At 41.4% G+C, this 11,916-nt stretch overlaps 1 protein-coding gene across 9 annotated transcripts in view; it reads right to left on the bottom strand.

Moving 5' to 3' along the window:
* The window catches only part of BRD8 (bromodomain containing 8), a 108,120-nt gene that overhangs the window by 86,820 nt on the left and 9,384 nt on the right, over positions 1–11,916 (bottom strand). For 3 of the 9 annotated variants that reach the window (XM_073620431.1, XM_073620438.1, XM_073620436.1), the window contains exons 3-12: positions 11,675–11,744; positions 8,778–8,827; positions 7,667–7,789; positions 5,062–5,142; positions 4,906–4,970; positions 1,818–1,954; positions 1,521–1,736; positions 1,261–1,402; positions 795–971; positions 130–395 (exon numbers count right to left, since the gene is read on the bottom strand). In XM_073620431.1, coding sequence (XP_073476532.1) covers positions 130–395; positions 795–971; positions 1,261–1,402; positions 1,521–1,736; positions 1,818–1,954; positions 4,906–4,970; positions 5,062–5,142; positions 7,667–7,789; positions 8,778–8,827; positions 11,675–11,744 — 1,327 coding nt within the window. The remainder of the gene's footprint in view (positions 1–129; positions 396–794; positions 972–1,260; positions 1,403–1,520; positions 1,737–1,817; positions 1,955–4,905; positions 4,971–5,061; positions 5,143–7,666; positions 7,790–8,777; positions 8,828–11,674; positions 11,745–11,916) is intronic. The other 6 variants (XM_073620434.1, XM_073620439.1, XM_073620433.1 and 3 more) reach the window with 4 other exon arrangements.

Here is an 11,916-nt window from a genome sequence, read left to right on the forward strand (position 1 = left end):
GGTGCATTCCTAAAAGAAATACAAGTACCTTGGCAATTGGAAAAGAATAGCTCTGCCTGTGTTGCTAAAACATAACCTATGAATTATCTTCACACACGATATCACTATCAGTGAGTGCATGTTATTTACCTTGTCTTCAATTATTGCAATAATATCACCAACAGTTTCAAAGTCCAATTCCTCCCCAGTGTAGGATACAGCAATGTCCATCTTTTCTGCTAGGTCCAAATCTCCCTTGCTCTCAGATGATTCGTCCTTATTTTGCATGCTTCCATCACTACTTGCCAAGCATTCTTTATTGATGGAGTCTATGATCATAGAAATGTCACTGCTATCCATGGACACGGTTACAGTGTGTTGATCGGAAGTAGAGTCGTTATCCTCCTGTTGGGCCACTGTAGTGTCAAACAAGATCAATCTTAGAAGATTCCAGTGTGATAACTAATTCCAAAAACATATCATATGTAAAATCCAACTAAAATAATCCAAGCAAAATTTATTATTATTAAGAGCTAAAAATGCACCCACTCTGATCATGTCTAAGAGAAGAAAATACGTATGACAAGGATAGATTCCTTCCTAGATTCTAAGCTCTAACGAGCAGGGCTCTCTGATTCCTCCTGTATTGAATTGTATTGTAATTGTACTGTCTGCCCTAATGTTGTAAAGTGCTGCGTAAACTGTTGGCGCTATATAAATCCTGTATAATAATAGATAATTATAGTTACTTCTTCCCTTTAGTGTAGTGTAAAGCACATCATAAGACAAGCAGGAAGCCCAAGGCAAAGAGTTACCTGGGACAGCTGCAGTCATTGGCAGGGCTGACATCATAATAATAGTAGCCTGGGATTCTATAGGGGTCAGCAAAGATTTAGACGGAGATTCACTTGCAGCAGGAGCAGAGAAGGAAGCGAGAGATGTAGCGAAGTGTGCAGGACCAGCTTCTAGAAGCCGGGAAAGAGTGGGAGCACCTAACAGATCAAGAACAGGACGGGAAAACAGAACACAAGAGGCCAGGGACAGAAGAACATAAAAACAAGGAAGAAAAAAAGAAAAGGAAAGAAAAGGGGTCAATGAACAGTGTGGGGAGCATAAGAGTCCGGGACCAAGTGAAAGGAGAGAAGGGGATTCATAAAAAAGAAAATAAGTTGATAAAGATCTAATATGATTTATGAGACAGATTAAAAAGAAAGAAGTTAATATATTTAGATAGTGGATAACTGTTTCCCCACTTCCCGTATCTGCAGGTGGACCACATACCCGAGGCTGCTGGAGATGCAGGAATTGTGCCTGGAACAGGGTGCATCTCACCTCCATGCAGATTGGGGAGAACTCCAACATCCATTAGGACACTTGATCCAGAAATATGATTAGACGCTAAAGCCATTTCCCCTTCATTGACCTGTAAGTAAACAAAAAGATATGGCAAGAAACTTGACTACTAGTAGAGTTTCCTCCCTTGGCATAACTATGGGTAGTGTTGGGGCACCCTCTGTGAGGACCAGGGAGGGGTTCCGTACCAGCCGGGGACTCGTGGGCAACAGACTGCCTTTCTTCAGGAGCTCCGATAACAGCGGGGAGGGGGGTGGAGTTGCTTTCTGTCCCGTCTTTTTCTGGGGAGAGTCGTCCATCACAGGGGTCAACGGGGATTCCAAAGGGGCAGGAGGAGGAGGGGTATCAGGAATGCCAATGAAGGAGGAGGAGACTGGGGTGCTTGGTAAAGACCCCACACTTACCTGTAAAGAAAAGATGTAATTAAACATTGAAGTTGTAAATGTAATACATGCTCAAAACCCCTATGTTTCCAGAGTTCTTACCCCCACACTTCCCTCCTCTGTGCTGCTTGGTGTCAGGTCTCCAAGGCCAAACTCTCCACCGGGAGAGGATGAGCCAACAGACGAACGTCCTATTGCAGATGAAGATCTTCGAGGAATGTTCTTAGCTGCCTGGCGAGCTGGGATAAAAAGGAGTAAGAAACACAGACCACATTACTGAACCTGTATGAAAATTTACTGTGCATGCATGGTAGCCTCACACAGCTTGCACCTTTATAATCCAAATCAGCAATGGCAGCTTTCCAAAGTTTTTATCCTTACAGGTTCACTTAAAGAGTAACTATTTTTGTTGAGAATAAAACAACCCCCTCTGGGTGATCAATGAACATTGCAAGGATTTTAACAAACTTTGTTGCAGATTACTACCCATTTCTACTGTGAAGGAATAGCTTTTCGTTATATCATGCCCTTTTTGCAGGGATGATTCTGAACGGGAGTGACTAATTCGTTATAAGCACCTAATGCACTTTTACAGTTCTGAAGGGGAAAAGTTGAAGGGTCTGCATCCCGTTAGAAGTGATTAACCCTTAGGAAGTATCTTAACAAGAAAAGACATTTTTGCTGCACAGGATGCCTAAAACTAGACTTGCATCTCAATGCAGAGTTCCTCACAACAACTGTGTACAGAATGCTTCCAGGTTGCCATATTGCACTGAATTTTATAGAAAATTACAACAGCTGCAGATTGAAAAGGAAGAGTATTTTTTAACATTAAAAAGGTACACCTTTGGGAACATGTTATATGTTCTACCCATTTTTAAGGGTAGAACATAACATGTTCCCACTCCTGCAGCAGCTCCCAGATACGCTGAATCTAGGGACCGCAAGCAGGGGATCTTCACCCCCTGCTCGCTGTCCCCATTTTAAAAAAATGCAGTCGCTTCATTCATTCACAGAGTTCTGCGAATGGGAAACTACAAGTACCGACAGCCTTTGCGGCTGTCAGGTTAACTATCAGCATGCTGTTCAGCGCCCTAGGTAGTTAATTGTTTCTTTCTGTGAGTGTGTAACTGCCTTCTTGTATGAGGTACGAGAAGACAGATAAACTGACAAGCCTGCAGGAGTCCTGCATGGCACCCACGATCTGTTGATCACAGGAGCAATGCTTTCCAGGCTCCTAGTAAAAAGAAATAAAAAATGCACATTTTTTTACTGGCAAAAAGATGTGCATTTATTGTTTTTATTAAATGAGGTTAACTTAAATTACAATGTGGCCTGTGTGGCAACTATATATGCTTTAAAAATGTTTTTAAAGCACATACAGTTTTTTTTTCCTCCGCACAAAACTTGACTTACCCTTCAAATAAACAGACTAACCAGCCCAGATGTGGCAATGTAGACCTTTTATTTGCTAAGTGGATATAGTTTAGTGTAAGAGATTGAGGACCAGCAAATGCAGAGCCACAAAAGTGACCTTGTGACCATGGCCATAACCATTTTATTTTCTTTATATAAAATATCTTTCCATCCGCTACCCACAGTGCAGATTTAAAACCACTAAAGAGGACAACCTTGTTGAAAAGGAAAAAAAAAAAAAAAAAAGTGTCTCATCACAAAAAGGCCCAGTCTTCCTGGCTTAGGATCTGTTCTACCTTTGTCATGAAGGAATTAAGGTCTAAACACTGATACCAGTTTGCAACTTTGGCAAGCAGTTGTAAAACTGTGATAGAGATTAGAGAATATAATATACATACATATACATACTGTACACACACACACACACACACACACACACACACACACACACATCACAACTACTTAGTGCATCCAGGTGAATTGTATCTTGTTTTTGTCAAGGACAAATGGTAATGGATAGATCTCTTAAGAAGAGACTCTTTACAAAGTTAAAAAAACCTGCTCAGGGCAACGCTAACTAATATGGCTATGACTAACTAGCAAAATGCAGTAAATGGACAGGTTAATTTAATTATACAAAAAGAAAACAGCACACTGGCTCCTAATGCAGTAATCTTTATTAAATGGATAAAATACAAGTAAAAATTGCACTCTCAATTGTAGGCATGTATGAGGCACCACGCTGTAAACACCTCTTTCCTTTCCTCATTGTTCGAATGACAGTTTAGCCATTGGATCTCAAGTCGGCTGAACATTAGACCTGCACTTACAGAAGCTGTCACACCACAAGCTCACAGGGAGGCAGGGGAGCGTTTCTAGCAGCCCGGCAGCTCACACAGTGTACAGCACCATGGGAGGATCAGCGGGGGAATCAGTGATGGATGGAGACACTGTCAAGCAAGTGACACACCGTTGCTGTGACAACATGCTTCAGAGAGCGGGGCCTCCTTTTTCCAAGTCCCTTGAAGGAGGCTATGCCCTCCGATATGCGTTGTCATAGCAACGTTGCGTCACTCACTTGACAGTGTATCCATCCATCGCTGATCCTCCAGTCCACATGATTCTGTAGACCGTGTCAACCCCAGGCGGCTAGGAATGCTCCCCTGCCCCGCTGTGAGCTTGTGGTGTGACAGCTTGTGTTAGGTCCATGGTGCAGCTGACTTGGGAGCCGATGGAACTAATATTCGGACAGTGAGGAGAGGAAAGAAGTATTTATAGCGCAATGCCCATACACTGGATGACATGTCTCATAAATGCCTACAATTGTGAGTGCAATTTTACATGTATTTTATCCACTTATAGAGGAAATAAACCCTCCTATCGGTTTCAGCCAAGGAAGCTGCCATGATGCTGCACATGTGATCAGTAATTACACCAGCCTTTGGATGGTTTGACAGTTTGGTTAAGAGCACAAACCAATGTGACAGTTAGCATTTCCAAAATGCCGAGAATGTAACGTTTTTTTTTTAAACTATTACTAATCGATGGGTTTACTTCTGCTTTAATAAAGGTCACCACACTAGGGGCCGGTGCGCTTATTTATTTCTTTTTCAGTTTCCGGTGTCCCGCTGGTTCTGAGACCAGCAAGGCTTTCCAGGATTCAGTTCCCTAAGTGTTATGGATTGCTGATCTATGGACTGGCAAAGCAGGTCACCCTTGGCAGTAATGCATGTTACTAGTATATTGTGTCTAAATGAAATAACAACTCATTAACCTTGGTAAGCAGCATCTGTAGCCTTTCTCTTCAGCTCCGCTTCCTCTTCTTCTTGTTTCTTCTTGCTAGAAGAAAAAGATTTCACTGTGGTCATGAGGCCAATGACAACAATTAAATATACAAGATGTATGGGAGGGGGGGGGGGTTGTATCTTACACCACAACATCATTCCACAGTTCTTCAAGTTTGCTGTCCATGTGGCCACTCTGAATCAGTTCTGCTTCCTTTTTCAACTTCCTAATAAGGGTGAACAGCATTATTAGGGACATGAATATATTAGCTCAATTTTTACCTTTACAGTATTTTAGCACCATAATTAATTGTGCTGTATAGGAAAAAAAAGAAGTAGGAAATGGGTGGGGGTAGCATTACACAAGATTATCAATGAAATGTAATAACAGACAAGACTCATTGAACAAGTCTGTTACAGAGATCACATGTTGCAATTGATCAATGAAATCTGGTGTGGAAAATACAGCTAGATAGGAAGATGCAATATATTAACACAAGTGCACTTCATTGCTCAATCATGGTGGCCTTCCTATGCCTTACACTAAGTTGGTCCGTGGGAACAAGACCTACAAATTCACTTCACCCTTGAAGAACAGACTAAACCTCTCACCCCCTTGTCCTTCATTTCATCCATAAGCAGCAGATAGCAAGCATAAGGATACAAGCTTGTCATGAGATGGAACAAGCCCCCTTCAAACATCACTTTTTATCATCCCCATCCCATCAGCTCAATGCCATCCCTGGGAGACATCCTGCACATATTACTCAGTCATTTCTAGGACCAAGTATAACTTATCACCCAGACATCCTTAAAAGGGCCAGCCTTCTTCCTTCTCCATCAGAACTTTATTCTTCTCAAATCCTAAAAATAATTATTTATTTTTCATACAGTAAAAGCTGCCTGAACTCCTATCCCTACTTTGTGGAAAACAAGATAAGCCTCCAAAAAAAAACAAACAAAAAAAAAAAAAAACAAACACACACAACAAAAATACTGGTTTGATACTGTAAATTACATGAAAACCTGGTCCAATGCTATTCCACTGCAAGTACAGCTGCTTAGGCAAAGGTTGATTAGTACATGAGTACAATCAAAAGTTTGGGAGCATTATTTGTTAGCATATACAGTTCCTTGAAAAAGTATGAATACCCCTTAAAATTCTCCACATCTTTGTCATGTTACAACCAAAAACATAAATGTATTTTATTGAGGTTTTATGTGATAGACCAACACAAAGTGGCACATAATTGTGAAGTGGAAGGAAAATGGTTTTCAACATTTTTTACAAATAAATATGTGAAAAGTGTAGCGTGCATTTGTATTCAGCCCCCCCTGAGTCAATACTTTGTAAAACCACTTTTCGGGTGCAATTACAGCTGCAAGTCTTTTTGGGGATGTCTCTACCACCTTTGCACATCTAGAGAGTGAATTTTTTGCCTATACTTATTTGCAAAATACCTCAGTCTCTTCAGATTGGATGGAGAGCATCTGAACAGCAATTTTCAAGTCTTGCCACAGATTCTCAATTGGATTTAGGTCTGGACTTTGCCGGGGCCATTCTAACACATGAATAAGCTTTGATCTAAACTACTCTATTGCAGCTCTGGCTGTATGTTTAGGGTCGTTGTCCTGCTGGAAGATGAACCTCTTCCCCAGTCTCAAGACTTTTGCAGACTCCAACAGGTTTTCTTCTAAGATTCCCCTTTATTTTGTTTAACCCATCTTCCCATCAACTCTGACAAGTTTCCCTGTCCCTGCTGAAGAAAAGCATCCCCACAACACAATGCTGCCACCACGTTTCATGATGGGGATGGTGTGTTCAGGGTGATGTGCGGTGTTAGTTTTCCACCACACGTAGCATTTTGCTTTTAAACCAAAAAGTTAAATTTTGGTCTCATATGACCAGAGCACCTTCTTCCACATGTTTGCTGTGTCCCCCAAATGGCTTTTTGTAAACTGCAAACGTGACTTCTTATGGCTTTCTTTCAACAATAGCTTTCTTCTTGCCACTCTTCCACAAACTCTAAAATTTGTGGAGTGCAGGACTAATAGTTGTCCTGTGGACAGATTCTCCCACCTGAGCTGTGGATCTCTGCAGCTCCTCCGGGGTTACAAAGGACCTCTTGGCTGCTTCCCTGATTAATGCTCTCCTTGCCCAGCCTGTCAGTTTAGGTGGACGGCCATGTCTTGGTAGGTTTGCAGTTGTGCCATACTCTTTCCATTTAAGGACGATGGATTGAACAGTGCTCCGTGAGATGTTCAAAGCTTAGGATATTTTTTTATAACCTAACCCTACTTTAAACTTTTCCACAACTTTATCCCTGACCTGTCTGGTGTGTTTCTAAATTTCTCTAACAAACCTGAGGGCTTCTCAGCTGCATTTATTCTGCGATTAAATTACACACAGGTGGACTCTATTTACTAATCAATAAAGGCAATCTTAAGGCAATTGGTTGGTTCCACTGGATTTTAGTTAGGGGTATCAGAGTAAAGGGGGTTGAATACAAATGCGTGCCACACTTTAAAAATATTTGTAAAAAAATTTGAAAACCATTTCTCATTTTCCTTCCACTTCACAATTACGTGCCACTTTGTGTTGGTTTATATCATAAAATCCCAATAAAATACATTTACGTTTTTGGTTGTAACATGACAAAATGAGGAAAGTTTCAAGGGTTATGGATACTTTTTTAAGGCACTGTATATCTACATGAAAGGTCAAACAAGTTTAAAAACATTAAAGAACACCTGTATTTCTCCTGCGTGTCTTTTATTAACTTTTTCAGTTCCTCAATTCTTTCTGCTGTCAGTTTCCGTACAATTACATCCTCTATGGTCTCCACAACCTCTCCTCGTTCCCCTCGTTTCCGTCTAGAAATGAATAACATAAAATGACCAGTAAGGCTGTGAACCTCTACCCAACAACGCCAAATAAAACCATTAGTCTAGGGTTACATAGATAATTAAACCTTTTGCTACTGAGAGATTTAAATATTTGAAATGTGGATAATGCCAACAAGCAGTACCAGCCTATCAATACCTAAAGAAATGTAATTGCCAGGTTAGCCCTAGTTTATTCCAGTCAAGGAACCTGTGCCCAGACTATAGCGAACCAAAGCAAGCAGTAACACACTTTAACCTCTTTGCTGACCAGCAACATACCCGTAAGTCACTGGACTTTGAGTGGTTATGTCAGTATAAGCTGCATGCATCATCTCAGTACAGTATTGTTTTTTTTGCATCTCAGTACAGTATTGTTTTTCGAGGTCAGCTTTCTTGTAAAAGCAACCCTAGCAGCTGTCAGGTCCATGCGATGTACGGACTGGGCAGTAAAAGGGTTAAATGTGTTGTTTAAAAATAGTATAAGACCTTTCTAGTTTTGTTGCTTTCAAGCTATGAGCATTGAAATTTCCAAAATAAATTGTAATCTTGAAGAAGTCTTAACTTCCCTGTGATTTTTTTTTTGCAGTCAGTTTACAGATTGAGTTTAGATACAAGCAATTTTTTTTTATAATTTACTGTAGTCGGTCCATAGACTAAATCTAGGTACAAACTAAATTCTAAAATTTCAAATATTTTCCAACTAATTTTTTCTTGTTTATATCAACACTCTCCCGATTTCACAGTTTATTATTAGGTATGGGAATGACCCTTTAGTCCCCTATGCAGTCCTAAGGTATTAACATGGTTTTTGTATGCTGTGTTTAAAGGGGATCTAAAAATAAGATCTCACTGACCTCCCTAGCTGCATGTACTGTGAAATAATTAATTCGCAAAGATCACACAGGCAAGGACAGCCCTTTCATTTCTTGCCGCATAAGGTTTTCTTTAATGTGACAGAAGAAAAATATATACTCACTTTGGGGTCTCTGTGGTCTCCAAAAGCTCTGAGTACTGCGAGGCACAATGCTACACAACACAAAATTGGGTGTAATGAATACTCAAAAACAACTTACAGATCAAAACCACAATAAGACCATGGTAATAAGAGTAAACTAAAAAGAAAATATTAAATCACATCAATCACTTTCAACAATATACTTGACTAAGGGCCCCACTCAGATTCATATCTTACTGTAAAACATAAGTTCCACCACGTTACTGAAAAGCTTGTACTGTGCTGAGTATTATTTAAAAATAGCACACCAATGCGGTGTCTAAGCAACTGCATTGGAACACATTACCATTCACTGTGGCACACTGCCCTAAAACGAAAAGTAGTATGTGAGTTTTTTTACTGTGTTGGGGTGCAATGGCAACGTATTCAAATAAATGTCCTGCCTTAAACTCATCTAAGTCCAAAAAAAAAAAAATTATTGTTCTGCAGCTTACTAGTTCCCCCCCACCCATCTGTATTTGCACCAGGTGATCCTCTGAATAACAGAATTGATGTCCCTTCTGCCTTTACTCATTTTTCAAATGTATCTGGGGGGGGGGGGGGGGCGCAGATATGGTTGTCACACAGTCTGGACTTTAAAACATGTCTACTTCTATTCATCTTCGTTCCATGGTGGATTGGTGAAACTAGTAGTTTACGTGAAGAGGGAATTTTTTGTGGTTTTTTGTTTTTTTAACTCAGAAGGAAGATTTCTGGCAAGATCAACACTTGTACTTGCAGAAAATGTTATCTTATCTTAGAAAGTGAAAACGAATGCAGCCATCACATCAGGGCTGGTAAGCTGCAATATATTACAATTTTGTTTTTGGGTTTAAATACCCTTTATTGTAATACATGTTAATGCAAGGCATAATGTATGTAAGGCCACTTTCACACTAAGGCATTTTACAGGCGTATTGCGCTAAAAAAAAGTGCCTGTAAGCTGCCTCTTCTGCAGCCCCAGTGTGAAAGCTCAAGTGCTTTTACACTGAGCGGTGCGCTTGAAGGACAGGAAAAAAAGTCCTGCAAGCAGCATCCTTGGGGCGGGGCGGTGCAGAAGCGGTGTACACACCGCTCCTAAACTGCCCCTGCCATTAAAATCAATGGCTAGCTCTGCCAAAGCACCTGCAAAGCGATTCAGCAGTGGCACTTTGCGGACGCATGTAACCCTTTTTCGGCCGCTAGCGGAGGTTAAAAGTGCCCCGCTAGTGGCCTAAAAGCGCCGCTAAAACGACGATAAAGCGCTGCTAAAACTAGCGGCACCTTACCGCTGCTGCCCCTTTACCACTACCGCCCCCACCACCCCAGCGTGAAAGTAGCCTTAATGTGGGATGGTTATTTGCACTGCATCACAGAAATCTGACATAAGCAGTTTTTCACCATTGAAAATTGTGTATAAATAATACACTTAAAGCCTAAGTTTAGCTTTTTTTTAAATTCCAACTCCCCTATGTACCAATAAAGTATTCATGTACTTTTTTGTAAAAATATCAAAGCTTTCCATAAAATCTACAGACCCGTACCTTACTGTCCTACATCCATGAATCAAAACGTATCTATTGCGTCTACACACTATGTCTACACAAACGTATCGATTGCGTGTATACACTATGCAATCTGATTGTGACGCAGTGCCGAATAACAAAAATGGCCCGGTCATTCAGCAGCCAAATCTTGCGGGGCTGAAGTGGTTAAAGTAGTTGTAAAGACAGAAGGTTTTTAATCTTAAAGTGATTGTAAGGTTTTTTTGTTGTTTTTTTTTAATAACAAACATGTCATACTTACCTCCACTGTGCAGCTCGTTTTGCACAGAGTGTCCCCGATCCACCTGTTCTGGGGTCCCCCGGCGGCTCTCACGGCTCCTCCCCACATCAGATAAACCCCTGGGAGAAGCGCTCTCCTGAAGGGGTTACCTTGCAGGCGCGCTCCCAAGTCCAGCATTTGTGTCCATAGACACGAATGCCGACTTGGCCCCGCCCCCCCGCCTGTCATTGGATTTAATTGACAGCAGCAGAAGCCAATGGCTGCACTGCTATTAATCTATCCAATCAGGACATGAGACACCGGCCGGAGCTGGTGTGCTTGTTCCCGTCGCGAAAATTTCGTGGGCTCAGGTACAAGTATAAGGGGGGCTCTGAGGCGTTGCTGCATCAAAAATGTTTTTCACCTTAATGCATAGAATACATTAAGGTGAAAAACGGCGAGGGTTTACAACCCCTTTAATGCATTCTATGCTTTAAGATAAAAAGCCTTCTCTGTGCAGCAGCCCCCTCAGCCTCTCTGATACTTACCTGAGCCCCATCTAGATCCAGCGATCTTGTACGAGAAACTCGGTTGTCCGGGACTCCCCTCCTCACTGGCTGATACAGCAGCGTGATGAGAAGAGAAAGGGAGTGGGCCTGGGCTGGGGCTCCATGTCAGAATAAACACAGGGAGCTGTGGCTCGACTCAGGTGCCTCCATAGCAAACTGCATGCTGTGGGGGCACTCAACAGGAGGGAGGGGCCAGGAGTGCCAAAGAGGGACCAGAGAAGAGTCCTGGTGACCATTTTCATCAAGACAGAAAGGGAGCTAAAACTATTTGTCACCAGAGCAAAAGGTGTGTATAAATTATCCAAAGTGGTCAAATGGTCCAGTAACAACTGTTCAAGATTGGAAGCACTCAAAGTTTGGAGAGTTTTCTTCTCATTCCCTGTTGCATCTCTAGTACAGGAAGTGAACAGAAATATTTTCAGTGGGACACAGACAAAATTAACTGACAGGGGTGTTTGCCATTTGCTACTGTATACAAAGTTAAAAGACAACAGCTCCCAGTACAAATTGCAATTAGGATATCTGTTGGATAACAACGAAACTTAATTTACACACTCACGTACTTACCTTTTGGGAGAACCAATCAGGAGGGCGCCCTGGTTCGGCAAATGGTTTGATGGCGCGGCTTACAGACACCCTAAAACACAAGCATAAACATAGGAACATATTCTGCTATTTCTGTGCATTTTTGTTTTTTTGGAAGTCAAGCTCAGAATTATAGAATTGTGATCTGATCTAGTGACTTTAACAGAATCAGATAAAGACAGCTATGGAGCATGTTACACTTTTGCAGCTGAACTCCATTTTGG

The sequence above is a fragment of the Aquarana catesbeiana genome, linkage group LG03 (assembly GCF_042186555.1).
Source record: "Aquarana catesbeiana isolate 2022-GZ linkage group LG03, ASM4218655v1, whole genome shotgun sequence".
Classification (NCBI taxonomy): Eukaryota; Metazoa; Chordata; class Amphibia; order Anura; family Ranidae; genus Aquarana; species Aquarana catesbeiana.